Below are 15,342 nucleotides of genomic sequence, written 5' to 3'. Positions count from 1 at the left end.
ACGCGGCGGTAATTATCATAAACCCGCCCCTGCTGCTGCTGCAGTATAAATACATTCAGCGCATTAGCCTCAGTCGTTTTCCAGCTCGCTCTCAGCTAGCTAACTAGTCATGACTCCTCCTCGTGTGTGCATCTTCACTGGAAGTCGGGATTTTTGAGCAGTCCGTTGTGTCTGGTTAGAGGTGCCGTACCGACCGCCTCCCTCCCCGGCTTACGTCCTCTCGTCCCGCCGGTGCTACTGGCATTACGTGCCCGCCACCGACCGTCTCCCTCCCCGGCTTCGTGCCCGCCACCGACCGTCTCCCTCCACGGCTTACGTCCTCTCGTCCCGCCGGCAGCAGGTGCTACTGGCATTACGTGCCCGCCACCGACCGTCTCCCTCCCCGGCTTACGTCCTCCCACCCCGCCGACAGCAGGTGCCTATATCACCGCCACCGACCATCTCCCCCACCAGTTTACATCCTCCCATCCCGCCGACAGCAGGTGCCATCATCACCGCCACCGGCATTATGTGCCCGTCAGAGAGTGTAAGTAACGTTATGTGCTTATAAGTTATAATACTGTACATTTAGGCAATTAAATGCATTTTGCTGAATGTGCAAATCCTGAAAGTGATTTTAAATCATGCACCCTGTCATGCCCGTGTAATGTTAGCATGCATGTAATCGTGACATAATTTGGCCTTATTCCCTGAGCGTCATCCATCTGACAACACAATGATAACCGACAGGTAATATTTTATGTGCACCAATATAGCTATGACAAGGAATTATATGTAGACTGAGGTTCTACGTTTGTGTGTAATGTAAAACATGGACCGAGGGACACCTAAAATGAGCGTCAAAGTGGCTTCCGAGGTACCCACTGTGTGTGTGTGTGTGTGTGTGTGTGTGTCCTAATGTCTCTTTTCCTTATTCCTGTTTTCTTTTCCCATGTACAGGTCTCAGTGTCTTCCTCCAGCATATCTGGCAGCCACTGTTCCTGTGACTTACCTTGTGCCTAGACTTGGGCGGTATATATTTTTTTCAAGCCTTCATAGCTTCCAGACATTTACCTTGGTGTATGGTATTTATTACACATTTCTGGCGACTAATTTCCATGGTGACTAAAACATTTGAAATTAAACCACTATAACAGTATGAAGCACTCAGAAAGCACCTTGGTATTGTTGAGGAGTATGTCGGTTTGTCCTCGCGTATTCTTTTAATGAAATATAAGGAGAAGCATTTTAGTTCAAAACAATCAGTTTTATTTTAACACCAGTAGAATGTGCAATATTACAGAGCTCTGGGTCTGACTTATAGTATCCCTGACAAGCAACAGAATGTTCATCAGTTCACGAAGTCTGACTAACTATCTCTTCCCTGACCCAGTGTTTTAAAGCGTACAGAGCAATAGGTGTAACGCAAGGCGGCGTCCTCTTCTGATTGGCTCAAGACGTGTCATTCATTCGCCTCGTAATATCTGACTCCATCCGTTGTTGTGACGCCTTAGAGCCCAACCTGAAACACAACTGTTAAGAGACAAACATCCTACTTTCTCATACTTGCTGAAAACACATTCAAGGTCATCTTTTCACTCCCTGTACTTTTCTACTTCAAGTTACCTTGTGTTTTTCTTTTGGTACAGTGGTGTGACTCTGGCTAAGACAATGCAAGCATTCACTTCTTATCACTTATAAAAACCCTTATTAATTAGTGCAACATAGTTCCCTTTAATCATCACAGTCATTTCCCGTATAGGCTACTCAGCAAATTAAACAATGCAACAGTTCAAGGCTATATGAAAATAATATAACAACTTACAACTTATATAACAACAATATATTGACACTCTTACTATAATGCTCAAATGCATGCAGAGGTGTGTGTGTGTGTGTGTGTGTGTGTGTTAGCACAGTGTATGTGTGTAAAGGGCTGTAGTGTAGTGCATGTTGTACGGCCTTGTGCTCTGTGTGTGTCTGTCTGCTTACATCTCCTGTCACACTTGATACTGACTATTAAGATGAACTGAATACTGCAAAAGTAAAGGTTATTTAGTTAGTGTTAGTGCAATTATCAAAACCAGAATATGATCAGGGTGACTTTTGAACACTGGAAATAAATCATGTATTCATCCAGGCAGCCGTCCAGTGGCACTCAAAGTTTGCATATAATATTAGTAATAAAAACAACAAATCATAATAAAAACAATAAAACATCAACCTCAGTATACTGCAACACCTTTATACCGCCCAAGCCTACTCCTGCCTCAGCCAATCTCAGGACCAGAGCTCCACCAGCCTCCATTGTAAAAGAAGTAAGTTGTGACACACACAGATTACTCAATAATACATTTATTTTATATTGGACACATTTTATAAACAAATAACAATATATGCAGACCCGGCCCTAACCAATGTGGCGCCCTAGGCAAGATTTTAGGTGGCGCCCCCCTTGCATCGAAGTAAATTCCACTGCTGGTGTACATACTCACAAGAAACTGAATAGCTTTATCTTGGACATTCTTTTATTTAAAGAAAGCAATTGCCCAATCAAAATACTTAGAACAAATTAGAAAGAAATACAAAAAAATATGAAATTAATATATGAAATATAATATAAATAGCTTACATAAAGTATAAGATTTAAATACCCACAAAATAAAAAGTGTAAACAAGTGACATGCTGCTGCATCACTGCTGGGTGGTGCTGCTGAGGTGGAGGCAACAGGAGGAGCGCTTGATGCTGTAGGTGGCCCAAGATTTGCAGGGGTGGGACTGAGAAACCTCAACAGCGCATCTGAAGAGAGAAGAGGAGTATGTGACACCAGTCTAATAATAAATATGATATGATACATAATATGATTTCAAGAATAAAATGAAATGAAATAATAGAAATGAAAAATCTAAGAGATACATGCATGATGTTCACTATACTGTACATGTATAATATACAATGTACTTTTTCTGATATGCAAACTATATAAGATTCAATTTTATTGTCATTACAACAAAATGCTGATTAGCAGAATGCAAAGAAGTAGTAAACTGCAGTATAATATAGAATGTGGGAATGCTAAATTATGCTATAACATGAATGATGTGCACTTTAACACTGATGTAAAGTTTAACACTATAAACACACTTTAGACAATAACTGTAACACAACATACAGCTAGGCTTACAACTATAATAAAAGGGAAAAGGAATAGCATTTTGCACCAGATGTTAATAAAAATGCTGAATAGATCTAATATTTACACATTTCCCTGAGGAAACCCAGCGAGCACAAACCGTAATTTCAACGTTTGATTTCCGGTTAAAAACAGGTTGATATGAGGTCTGAACGTCTTTTCAATCGTCTAAAAACGGTTACAACATCAACGTGTCACAAAACACACATTTGTTTGATGTCGGTTGATAATTAGCTCAGTTGTAGCTCTCTACAGAGATTGTATTGATTATTTGGACGTTTTTTCTATAAATGAGAGGAGGTGAAATGACGTCTAAACAAAACGTAATTTCAAAGCATTTAATGTTGAATAAAATATCATAAATATGAAACTATATATAGACTATGTCTGCACACTAAATAAGCTGGGAATTTTCTATACAGCAATTCCCGGTGAATATGTTTTCTATGTGAAAGTTGAATAAACGTCTCCATATAGCCGGTAAAAAAAAACAATTTTCAACGTCTTTTCACCGGTTACCATAGATACACGTCTTTTAGACGTCTTTTCAACCAAAATGTGCTTGCTGGGAAGTAAGGTGGGAGTAGTTACATTACTATTTTCCATAACAACTTAGGCTCTTCCATAACATTAACTGGCGTTAAAACTAACAGTTTAACAACAAACCATGTTATGCTAATGTTTAACGTCGTTATCGTCGTTCTGCAACACACAAATGATGTCATGATATCATCTTTATTGTAACGTTACCTCTGTCTTTGTCTCGTTTTTCCTCCTCTTCTTTTCTTTTTTTCCTCCCCTGGGCACCAGACAGTTTGGGACGTTATGACATATTGTTGTCGAGCTTGCCTTGGGGTCACGTTAAAAAACGACCATCCTCCCCCAGGTAGCAGGTACAGTCTAATTAGTGGGGGGGGGGGCGTCTTAGGAAAGTAACGTGTCATCATTATTATTAGTATTCCTATTTAACAGGCTTTGCTATGCAGTTAAATTAATGTGGGCTTATTATCTTCATATTAAGACATGATACCAAGTAGTTTTAAGAATAGTGGAAGTTACATTTTTTTTCTTTGTGGCGCCCCCTGGATGGACGGCGCCCTTAGCATTTGCCTATACTGCCTATGCCACGGGCCGGCCCTGAATATATGTAAGCAATAAATAATAAATCAATCTAAAGGGGAGGTTTAAAACCTGTGTATTCCCCATCTTCATCAGGGTACTCCTGATGAATGCGGAGGACAACACAGGAGGGGATGACAACCCGGTTGTCCTTTCCCAGGTATCCCCAGCACCAGGACACAAAACTCCTGTAGGCCAGATAGCGAGCACGCCTGTAATAAAAAATGTAGAAAAATACTTTGATTTATATTTTTATGTATGTTTACTTTTGGTATGTTGTCCTCTGTGTAATCAAATTTGACACTGGAGCTGTCTTTCACAAAACATTATTGACATGTGTTGTCTTTTAGAAGAACTTATCTGAAACCAAACTGAACTTATTTGTTTGATTGATGTAATAAACAAAAAGCCTTTCCCTCCACATTTTTGTCATGTCTTACAGATTGGGACCTCGGAAGATGAGTTTGATTCATCAACCTGCAGTCTACCTCATCATATTGGCTAAATGGATGGACAAGAAAATGGACAGCAGTTTCCAAGGAATTTCCACGAGCACACAGCTACATTTTCAGAAATAATAATAATAATAATAATAATAATAATAATAATAATCTAGTGATTGCTTGTATAAATGTCCAATCATGTGCATTCAGTTTATACATCTATATATCAAGGTGATGTACATGTTGGTTGATTTACTATGTAGTGAAAAACAGCTACAGAATGAACCAGTATTTATTGTTTGCAATCTGTCCAACATGAGAGTTTATATATAGCTCAGGAAGATGAAGGATTAAAATGGATACAGTCAAGCATCACTCATGTGCTTTGAGTGTAAATGAAATACACTGTATACATTAGTCAACTATAATATGATTGTATAAATGATGTAAGTTTATTCCCGGGTACTAAACCTTACCTGTCTTTGAAATGCATGTCATTTGATCAACACAAGTGTAACTTATAAATATCCGAAATCAGTAAAACAATTATTATATTGTCTACGTTACCCAGATCTTTCCTTTTCCGCCAGTGGTCCATGGTCTGCCTGATAAATGTTTAGGGCATTCTGCAGGGAGTAGGGGTTCAGGCAGACCGGCTCCAAGCCTGGATGAAGAGTCATGCAGTGTGGCTCTTCAGGCAGCTCTCCACATCTACTCTGAACCTATAGGAATATGTGTAATAGGTGTTTTAGTGCTAGACATCTAGTATGCTGCTGCTTATGTATTCATTATTTGAATTATTATTGTGAAAAACAGTTTTCATTTACATACAGCATTCAGCTCCTTGCAGCAGACATGTTCAACCTCTGTGGGCATTGTTCTGCATTCTCCACATGTGCACCTGCACAAGTACATTTTTAATCACAGTGTGACGAATGTTAACCATTTCAGTTGTCAGTTCAGTATGAAGCCTGGTTCAGCAAAATGACCTAATCAGTTGAAGCATATTGTCTTATTCAGCCTGTGTGTTATAATGATGACATTCAGCAATCCACAAATTAATCAGAAGACACAGGTAAGTAACTGACTAAGTGAAACTGGTTAGTGTTATATTTTACTTTTTTGTAGTCTAATTAGTTACCTAATGCGTTTCCCCACATTTGTTGAATAATGTGATCTGAAAAAACGAGTAAACTGCCTCCTTTCAAAGCTGGACAAACTGAATTTACTTGGGTTTACCACCCACTACACTCTAAAACAAATACTAGTACTACCTTTTATTAGGTATAAACAAAAGGAGTAATTAAATTAACGAAACAGTAATAAAAATCAAGTGTTTAATCTGTGAACAGACAAAACAATCACAATTCTTCATTACATGAAACCCTAACGTTTTTAGCTAGTCAGTGGGAGCGTACCTCGGCGGCTAGCTCGGCGTCAGTATCCCATAGTCAGTAATACATATTGCTAACTTGCATAAATAGGAGAAATACATTACCATTCTGTTGCAGACTGTGAGGCACGAGATTGTGCATGTTCATTGTCTGACTCCGAGTCAGTATCTGGCTCTGATGGGCTGGCTCAAACATGTAGGGCTGGGTCACTGCAATGCTGTTGTTAGCGCTAGCGTCCATTGCTACTGTTGCTATGTTACACGGAGGCAGCCCCCTTCCGCTCGTGGGTGTGTTTCCAGCGCCTTCAGCAGACACGCCCCCAGCGTTTGGCAGCACAGAGAAGTGCTTGATTTTTCATGATTTTAAAAGATAATTTTACATACTTAGACAATTTTTCTAGCATTCAAATTTGGAAGGATGGTTAATAACACATCTGTCTGTGATGTGACTAACTCAGAACACAAATATATTTTCACTTTACACGGTCTTTAAAGAGTTGATTTTCTTCTTTTCTCTTAACAAGAATAACACATTTTTGCACCAACTTGTTCCCTGAATGTTTTTAATTTAAAATACAAGACGAGTCATGTCATGGTGATGCGTGCATGCGTGCATGCGTAACAGAATAAAACATGAAAAGGAAGTGTTCGACAATATGATTTATTCCTTTGATGTCTGGAGAAAAAGAATTTAAAATGGTATCAAATGTACTTTGATAGTCAATTCTTATTTTCCCTTTTTGACACATGAGAGCAAGTTCTGTCTTCTACCGTGCTATATGATAGGCTAGTGTTAAATAATGACTCATCCGGTACAGAAGTTAATAAATATCTGAACCACTGGAACTTTGCTTTGTTGTGTTCTCTCTAGGCAGCGTGCAAGTCAGCCGTGGCCTTCTTCCAGTTCAGCATCCTGGCCAATTACTTTTGGTTGCTGGTGGAGGGCATGTATCTGCAGACCCTGCTGGCCCTGACCTTTGTTTCTCAGAGGAAATACTTCTGGTGGTACATCCTGATTGGATGGGGTGAGTATAGGATGACTGAAGGGAATCATCTGAGAACGTCAAGCCTACGACCGAACGTGAACTTATTTTATAAACTTGGTTTTTTGTGGTGTTTCATTATATTGCAGCATGTTCCAGCTATTTTGCCTACTCCTTGTTGATATTTAAACTCACATGTAGATTAGAAATGTATTTCCAAGACAGTAAGTCAGTCACTGCATGACACACGTGAGAACAGCAAATTTATTTACACAATAGCTTTGTTTCAGCAGCACGTGCAGTTGCACTTGCTCTCCCTTTGTTTTCTCCATTGTCTTTTGTCTCCATGAGCTTTTTACGGTTGTTTTAAGTGTTTTCTCTTTGTTATCCTGTGATGCTTAGTCAACTGATTTCCATTGTCTTCTCATTACCATCCCGCTGTCTTTATTGTGTTTTTGTTTGCTGCATGTTTTTGCTGTTCAAACCTGTACTCTCTAGTGCTTCCAGGTTTTGCCTGTGACATTTGGATAATGTTACAGTTCACTCCAGCAAGCAATTATGAGCTGAGCTGTCACCTATTGTACCAGTCTTGTTTAACAGTGGAGGTGAGAAACAGCAGCTATACGATGTTGGGGAGACAGGAGGCTACATCTTTAACTCCCTGAAACCTTTTCGCTGGTGAGGATTGGCAAAAACCAAGTGACAAGTGGCAGTAATATCTCTAATAACAAGGTAGATGGAAACTATGGCAGGATGTGCAGAAGTGTGACTGCAGGACAGATGTTCAAAGCCCCCCCATGACCATCTCAGCAGGCTCTCGGGGTGTATAGTTATATGCTGTATCAGTTGGCAGCAGTCTCGTTAGGAACTGTTGAATCCTCAGCATCCAGGAAGACATGTTAGACAGTTATTGGACAAGCAACACTGCACAGTAAGATGGGTTGACTTAAAGAAGAAAAGGAAGAAGAAGAAAGTTGACATAAAGAAGATTAGATTGTAGTTATAGTTTGGGAGGACGTGAAGGGGGTTAGTCGTTTTCCCCTTTTTATTAACTCTACTAGCAATCTGTCAGTAATCAGTCCACCACTTTGGTCCAGACTGAAATATCTATTAGATGGATCACCATTACATTTGGTATCCAGTGTAGGCAGAGGATGAATCCTAATGATCTAGTACAGTCATCATGGCTAAGTTTAACTGTGTCCAATATGACTAAACAACAGTGCTCCTATTACACAGTGATAGGTCTGTGCAGTGAAAGATACAGGAGCACACATACTGCCAGAGAGCATCACCAAAGCATCACCAAATCCAGGCACAATTAATAGGCAAAGGCACACAAAACAGAAGTAGCCCATAAGCCATGACACATAAAAAGACTTTTCCATCAATCATGTTACACGCATTATTGACAAGAGATAACACTAACACGATGGTGAACATGGTAAACATACATCAGCATGTGAACATGGTAATTGTGAGCATGTTAGCAAAGCACAGCCGCTTTTAATCTGTCAAGTTTTGGACACCCAACACAACAGCTAAAGCCAGCTCCTGTCTCCCCTGACAACATAAAAATGACAGTGGAACAAAGCCATCATGTTTTCAAAAGCCGCAAAGTTTTCAATTATAAACCCAAGTCCCTCACTAAAAATCCAAAATACTACCTTAGTCCCAACTGTCTTCTTTGAGGCGTGCCAGGCTTGAGGCACTATGCAGTATTCCCCCAACAGACTAGTCTTCTCTCAGGATTATCTCAAAACAAAAACAGCAGAATAATAAAGTAGTGAGCTGATGGAAGAAATCAGTTCAACTGGTTCACTCGGTGTCTAACTTACCAGGGTTTACTTCAAAACCGAAATATAAATTGGACCACTGTACTTACCACCACATCACACTAGGAAACCATATACAGCAAAAGCTTAGGGGGGAAAATGAGTTGATGAGCCTCCACAGGAAGAGTTACCACACCAAACTACCACTTACAGTAGGACAGACCTCACACAAATTAAATGACAAATTGAGTCCTGATTCGATCCTGGACGAGCCCCCATGTGCAGTGTTGATGAGTAACTGCTGTAGTTATATGTACTGTAACAGCGTTTGACCTTTTTCATAAAATGTCTGTAATGTTTATATTCTAAAATCTACATGAACTAATGAATGCATTTTCAAATGAGAGGTGAATCTTGCTTTATAAGAAATGATCTCCCTTAAATCACATACACTTACCCTAACAGCTAAAAAAAATTGTTAGAAAATTAGAAAAGCAAAAAAAAAAAAAAAATCAAATGTAATAAGTTAAATTATACATTACATATTACATTTTAAATAGGGTAACTAGAAATCTGTAACCTATTACATCACACAAAATAACCTTCCCAACCCTGCCCATATGTTATGACTTGGCTCTGGGAAGTAACATGAATGAAGGAAAACTGAAGTGGATAACAAAAAAATCTGTTTATTTCATATGCAAACAAAGAAAAATGAAAAACAAATACTGTGGTGTGAATGAGACTCTGCTGCTGCAGAATCGGCTGGCTGGGGAAAAAGCCTGAGGATGTGAAGGAAGGGCTTTTTTGTATGTTGCTGGGCTGCCACTGATTGGACAGGGCCAATGATTGTGTCAGCTCCCTGAAACAAAGGGCAGATCGACAGAACACACAGATGCAGGACATAACATTAATACTTTCAAATAAGACCAGGGATGCCAAATGGCTGAATATTGCCAATGGCCATTTTGAACACATACTATATCACCCATATGAAGTCATCACCATAGTAATATGAAAAATACAAACACAAAACGCACTTGTTGCCAAGAAAAATCTAGTAATGAATATAAATATCTCTGTCCTCAGCATCTGTGTTTTTACAACCTGACAAGAATAAAGGAGTGTATATCTGTGGTGTATATAAGTGGTGCTCACTCAGTATCTAAATAGAGTTGCTCTGACGTGTCTTATCAGTTTCTTTTGGGTTTGTGCTATCTTGCACGCTCTCCTGCTTTTATCCTGTGCCTGTTTCTTCTGTTGGCTTGGAGATGCAAGTAAGTGTAGGAGACAGAAAAATGTGACACACTGAGTATACACAATGTTTTTATGTGCCTAACATTTTCCTAAAAAACGCAGTCAACATGCGAGTGTATGGCTTCAGTGCCGTTCATATTAATTTACTTGACAGATAAGCACAGTGTGAATAATTAATCTCTGTTCTTATGTCTTAGGGCTGCCAACAACAGTTATCATACTTTGGGTTTTGACCAGATTCTTCTATGATAACAGAGGGTATGATATATTACATGATATGCAGCAAGACATCTTATATTTTCTCATAATTTCACTGTTCTGATTTAAATAATGTACATTAGTAGTCGTGTCTCTCAAGTGTTAATAGTAGTAGTAGTAGTAATTTGAATTGAATGTAACATTATTTAAATTCTGAATTAAATTTAATCTGGTTTTAATTGCAGTTGCTGGGATGACACAGACAATGTTGGTATTTGGTGGATTATTAAAGGACCAATAACAGCCTCGCTGCTGGTGAGTGTAATGCTGTGGAGCAATGAATAATATTTTATACATGAATGCCTTTTAATTTAACACACATTAAAGTTGTTTTTTAGTGCATGATTCTGTGTGTAATTGGGTCATTTGGGTAGTTGAGCATAGTTGTGTATGTATTTCCACCAGGTCAACATAGTCATCTTCATCAATGTGATCCGGATTCTGGTTCAAAAGCTGAAGTCTTCAGCCATGGCTGGGAACAATGACACTGGACATTTTATGTGAGTCACAACTTAACTTACACAACAAAGAGAACCGGAACATGAATTATGCTTCTGCGGGATGTACGTAGGCGAGTGTGTGCGCAGGAGATGCTTGTTTTTGTTTCCGTTTCAGACCAACCTGTGGAAAGGAAAATGAATCAACCAATCGACTGGTTTATGCTTCAGTGTGTCCATCCTTGGATAAGCATAATTTCAGCCTTAGGTTTTCACTCATGGACCAAATTTAGTCACAGACACTAATGTAAAGGAATTGGACATGGTTACACAGTTAGACTCTGAGGGAGCTCTCGAAGCCAAGCAGCAGCAAACAGCATACTGTAAGAGTGTGTATCAGCAGAGTGTAATTACAAAAGGCTGACTTTCACACCTGATTATGATTGGATGTTACTACTCAGCTGGTATCTGTAACAGCTGATTGTGAGGGATGACTTGCATGTGACAGTTTTTCCCCAACATATGATACTTTTAAGTCTTTGGTACAGCACTTTAGCATTTACTACCTGGCAACAATGGCAGCAGCTGATACCAAAAGGAAGGGCTGAAACACATTGGAATTTTAAGTTTACTTGAAAAACTTGACTTATAGCTTTTTCCACAAATGCAATAGTGCTCTATAAAACCTGTAAAGAAACCTGTAAACCTTAAAACTATCAAACAAAATGCATTGGTGAGAGGTAGTGAGAGTAATAAGGGGAAAGTCATACACTATTCATCCAAGCAAAGGAGCAGATACTTGACAGCTTAACCCGGATTTCTATTTACATTATATCTACTTAGGATAAACTGCTGTGGATGGGCCAACAGGCTTGATAGGTCGTATCATCTAAATGCCACAGCGCACTCCGTTGTGCAGCCATCATCCCTACTTATTATCTCGCTCATCTAGTGTTACAAATATTTATATCAGAAAAGTTATACAAAAACTTTCTCTGACCTAGCGCACTTTTTTTTATTTAAACAATTTTATTGACAAAAAGACAGCATTAGGAAAACAACTGATTTGACAACAACATTTGAACTACAGCAGGATAGCAACCCCCCCCCCCCCTCCCCCGTCATAATCAGTCTCCCCCATAGACTTTCCTAAAAATTATTGCACACATAGACCTATTAATGGCTGGTGGGCCTATGTCATAGCTTTATTGTAAGGTGTCATCTGGCCTGATGTGCTAAAAATATATTTTAGATTTGGAGGGTTTCAATCATGGTAAAAAAACTAACAATTTAAAGCTCCACAACAACATCTCACAACCATGATCTGGCATGAGTACATCTATTAAAGCATCTTTGAATCACCTTATATCCACATTGTACCTGCTCAGGCTGGCCTAATTGGGTTGATAGGCGAACTACATCTGAATGCCATGGCCCGGTCAGTTATCCAATCACCATCACAGTAACCGATGAATGCACACACATGTATTAATAATACAACTTTTGGTAAATGACATTTGCAGTCGTGTGCAGTCCAAACATTTGCATAAAAAAGTCTTGCACATACTTTTTAAAATATATGAAGCAAGCATTCAGTATTAAGGTAAAACAGCTGAGTGAGACATTAATAAGTCAGAAGTGGTAAAGGTTATGAAGAAGGAAATTAAAGTAAGCTGATGAAATCCCTTGACAAAATGCAGAGCTTGATGTTAACATTTTGAAAGGTAAAAAGTGCTGCATATATAATTCTACTCCAACCCTGAAATTCTGCTTTACCTAAATGCATCTCAACTCTTTTTTTACATTTAGTTGCTTCAGATTCTTGCTCAGCTGAATTAATTCAGAATGAGTTTGTGTAAAAATAGCACAGATACCAGAAATAGATAGTCTCCTCCATCACCATAACAGGATTGTTCCACACTTTGAAAGCCTTCATCTCTGTCTTACAAACTTCAATCTGATTCAGACAGAGCTGTGACGTTAACACAAAGGCACAAATCCTAGATGTGACAAAGGATGACCACAATCCTATTATAAGCCGTTTTTAGAAAAAAATCTTTCATCTTTAAGCAGCCAAGGTGATGATATTTTTTTTCTGATGGGTGATTATTGTTGTTATTTAGAATATTCAGATGACTTTGTTGTTGTTCTTCTAAGTCTGCCAGCTTTAGTGAGAAGCTCTAAATCTATTCAACAAGAAAATGTGCACACATCCCTATTAGGGTTTGATCAGCTTTTGTTTATTGATCTGTGATAGAGCTTGAGCATTATGTCTGCACCCAGTTTGTTTATACAAGGCATAAAAGAATAAACACAAGGAAAAGAAGATTAAGAGAATTAGTTCACTGTTGTTATTGCAATCATAGAGCAGAACGGAAATGGACAAACAACATGATTTTATTGTAATGTCGCCACAATTAAATGGCAACATTTACATGATATTTAGACACTGATCTGATATGACGTAAGCTTTGAGCACAATGCATCTGGGTCTTTGACATTTAAATATATCACACTGATTGGCCTGATGATGGCGCTCTACCAAAGGTCAATTTGTTTAACACTGGTCTAACTTTGATTAAACTTGGAGGAATAATATGTTGTATCTTGTGGCATTTGAAACAATGACAGTGATTAACCTGGTAAACCAAAATTAAAGGTGAATATTTGAAGTTAAGAAGACTGATCTCATGTAACCTTTTGTCTTTCTTTTATGCCTCTGTTTCTCTCAGGAGGCTGGCTAAATCCACTCTGTTCCTCATTCCTCTATTCGGGATGCACTACACTGTATTTGCCTTCCTACCCGAGAACACCGGAGTAGCAGCCAGACTCTATATTGAGCTGGGACTTGGATCCTTTCAGGTACAACACAATGGAAAGGACACAGAACAAAGAGTGCATATCCACAAACTCTGTTAAGATAGGTCATGAGAGGTTACTTACGATGAATTATAGGATCCTCTTGAAATAGTCCTTTTTAAAAGCAGACATGTTGACATGTCATAGCAAGAAAGTCACAGTTGTTACTAATAACTTTTTATGTCTTTATCAGAGATTTGACAATGGAGAGAATGATGAGCACCTAAATCTCTACCTTTAAAATAATTTCGCAAAAGTCTTTATGCTGACGATATTCATGTATTTATGACTTTTGTATAAGGAAAGCATTGTTTGTCTGCTACTGTACATATTGACTGTAAGGGCTATATGCAGTCAGTCACTTTATGAACTTAACACAGTTGTTAAAGCTTAACATCAGATTCATTATTCAACGGTCAGGAATAACAAGAAACGGAACAAGAAAGAGACAAAAATATCTAAGAGCTACTTTTAATAGAATATGATTTCACAATTTTTATCTTACTGCTCTCTGGGGAAGTGTGCCCAGAAGAGAGGATTGTGTAATAATTGCCAAAAAGTTACCTCAGTTTCTTGTTTTGCAGGGCTTTGTGGTGGCACTGCTTTACTGTTTCATGAATGGAGAGGTAGGTGAATGGAGGTGTGGTGATTCAAAAATCAAACATGCATTTAATTTATCATAGACAGACCTGTTTTGAAGGAAGATATATACTATTTTTACTAATGTATTCATGAATGTTTGGGTCATAAAAGAAGCTCAGTGTTTAGTGTTTGTTTTTCTAATACCACTACTACAGTTTTCAAATACTATAGTGAATTTAATGAATCCAGAAAGACTATTCCAGCTCTCCCTCTCAGAAATATCTGTAGATGAAACCTCTGACATTCTTTCATGCTGTCAACAGGTCCAAACAGAGCTGCGGAGATGGCTGTGGAGGTGTCACAATCAAAATCATCTCACCCCAGCCAAGCGAAGTATCACTCAGATCACAATTCGAACCAGTGGCGGACTCCGAAGGCCTCCATCTTCTGGCAACATCTCTTCAGTATGATTTTACAGACAATAACAGTCATTTAAGCTCCCCTCCTTGAGAACAAATGAACTCAATGAACATTGGTGAGTGAGGAAACATTAAGTCGGTGTCAGCTGCTGCTAGGACTATGACCACAGAGGGTACAACATAACATTTAAGCGCTTAATCACTGTGCTCCCTCTCTTATCATGGTTGTAAAAAAAATATAAATGAATGGAGGAACATTGGTGCTTCATTTCACGAGGACATCACAGTCGAGGCAGAGCTGGCCCTGTGTCTGTGGGAGGATGATTTCACATGGTTGTATTTACATGAGGCTGTTTGTGTTAAAAAATTAGCAAATGTTGAGGGATTCCATGGAAACAGCTGTGGAAACAATGAATGTTTGAACTCAGATAAATTATGTGGATTGAACTCGACTTGTCAAATTATTCTGTGCTGCAGGGAACACTTCTGGGATCGTTGTGTTCACGCCGGAAACATGTGCAGAACTGATGTGGCCTGAGTGTGCAAATTGATTTTCTTTTTTTTTAACAGCAATTCACCTGCTGCTATATAGAGAGAGATTTTCAATTATCAAGCTGCAGAGGGACCTGAGAGAGTGTATTTAA

At 38.8% G+C, this 15,342-nt stretch overlaps 1 protein-coding gene across 1 annotated transcript in view; it reads left to right on the top strand.

Annotated features, from left to right (window-relative positions):
• Positions 1 to 14,749, top strand: part of ghrhra (growth hormone releasing hormone receptor a) — a 36,991-nt gene extending 22,242 nt beyond the window's left edge. Inside the window, exons 7-13 of the mRNA XM_053329356.1 lie at positions 7,000 to 7,153; positions 10,341 to 10,401; positions 10,587 to 10,656; positions 10,807 to 10,901; positions 13,571 to 13,700; positions 14,282 to 14,323; positions 14,603 to 14,749. Coding sequence (XP_053185331.1) covers positions 7,000 to 7,153; positions 10,341 to 10,401; positions 10,587 to 10,656; positions 10,807 to 10,901; positions 13,571 to 13,700; positions 14,282 to 14,323; positions 14,603 to 14,749 — 699 coding nt within the window. The remainder of the gene's footprint in view (positions 1 to 6,999; positions 7,154 to 10,340; positions 10,402 to 10,586; positions 10,657 to 10,806; positions 10,902 to 13,570; positions 13,701 to 14,281; positions 14,324 to 14,602) is intronic.
• The last annotated feature ends 593 nt before the right edge of the window (positions 14,750 to 15,342 follow it).

Source organism: Scomber japonicus, chromosome 12 (genome assembly GCF_027409825.1).
Source record: "Scomber japonicus isolate fScoJap1 chromosome 12, fScoJap1.pri, whole genome shotgun sequence".
Taxonomy (NCBI): domain Eukaryota; kingdom Metazoa; phylum Chordata; class Actinopteri; order Scombriformes; family Scombridae; genus Scomber; species Scomber japonicus.
Note: the sequence above shows the minus strand (reverse complement) of the source record. Positions and strands in the feature narration are given on the sequence as shown.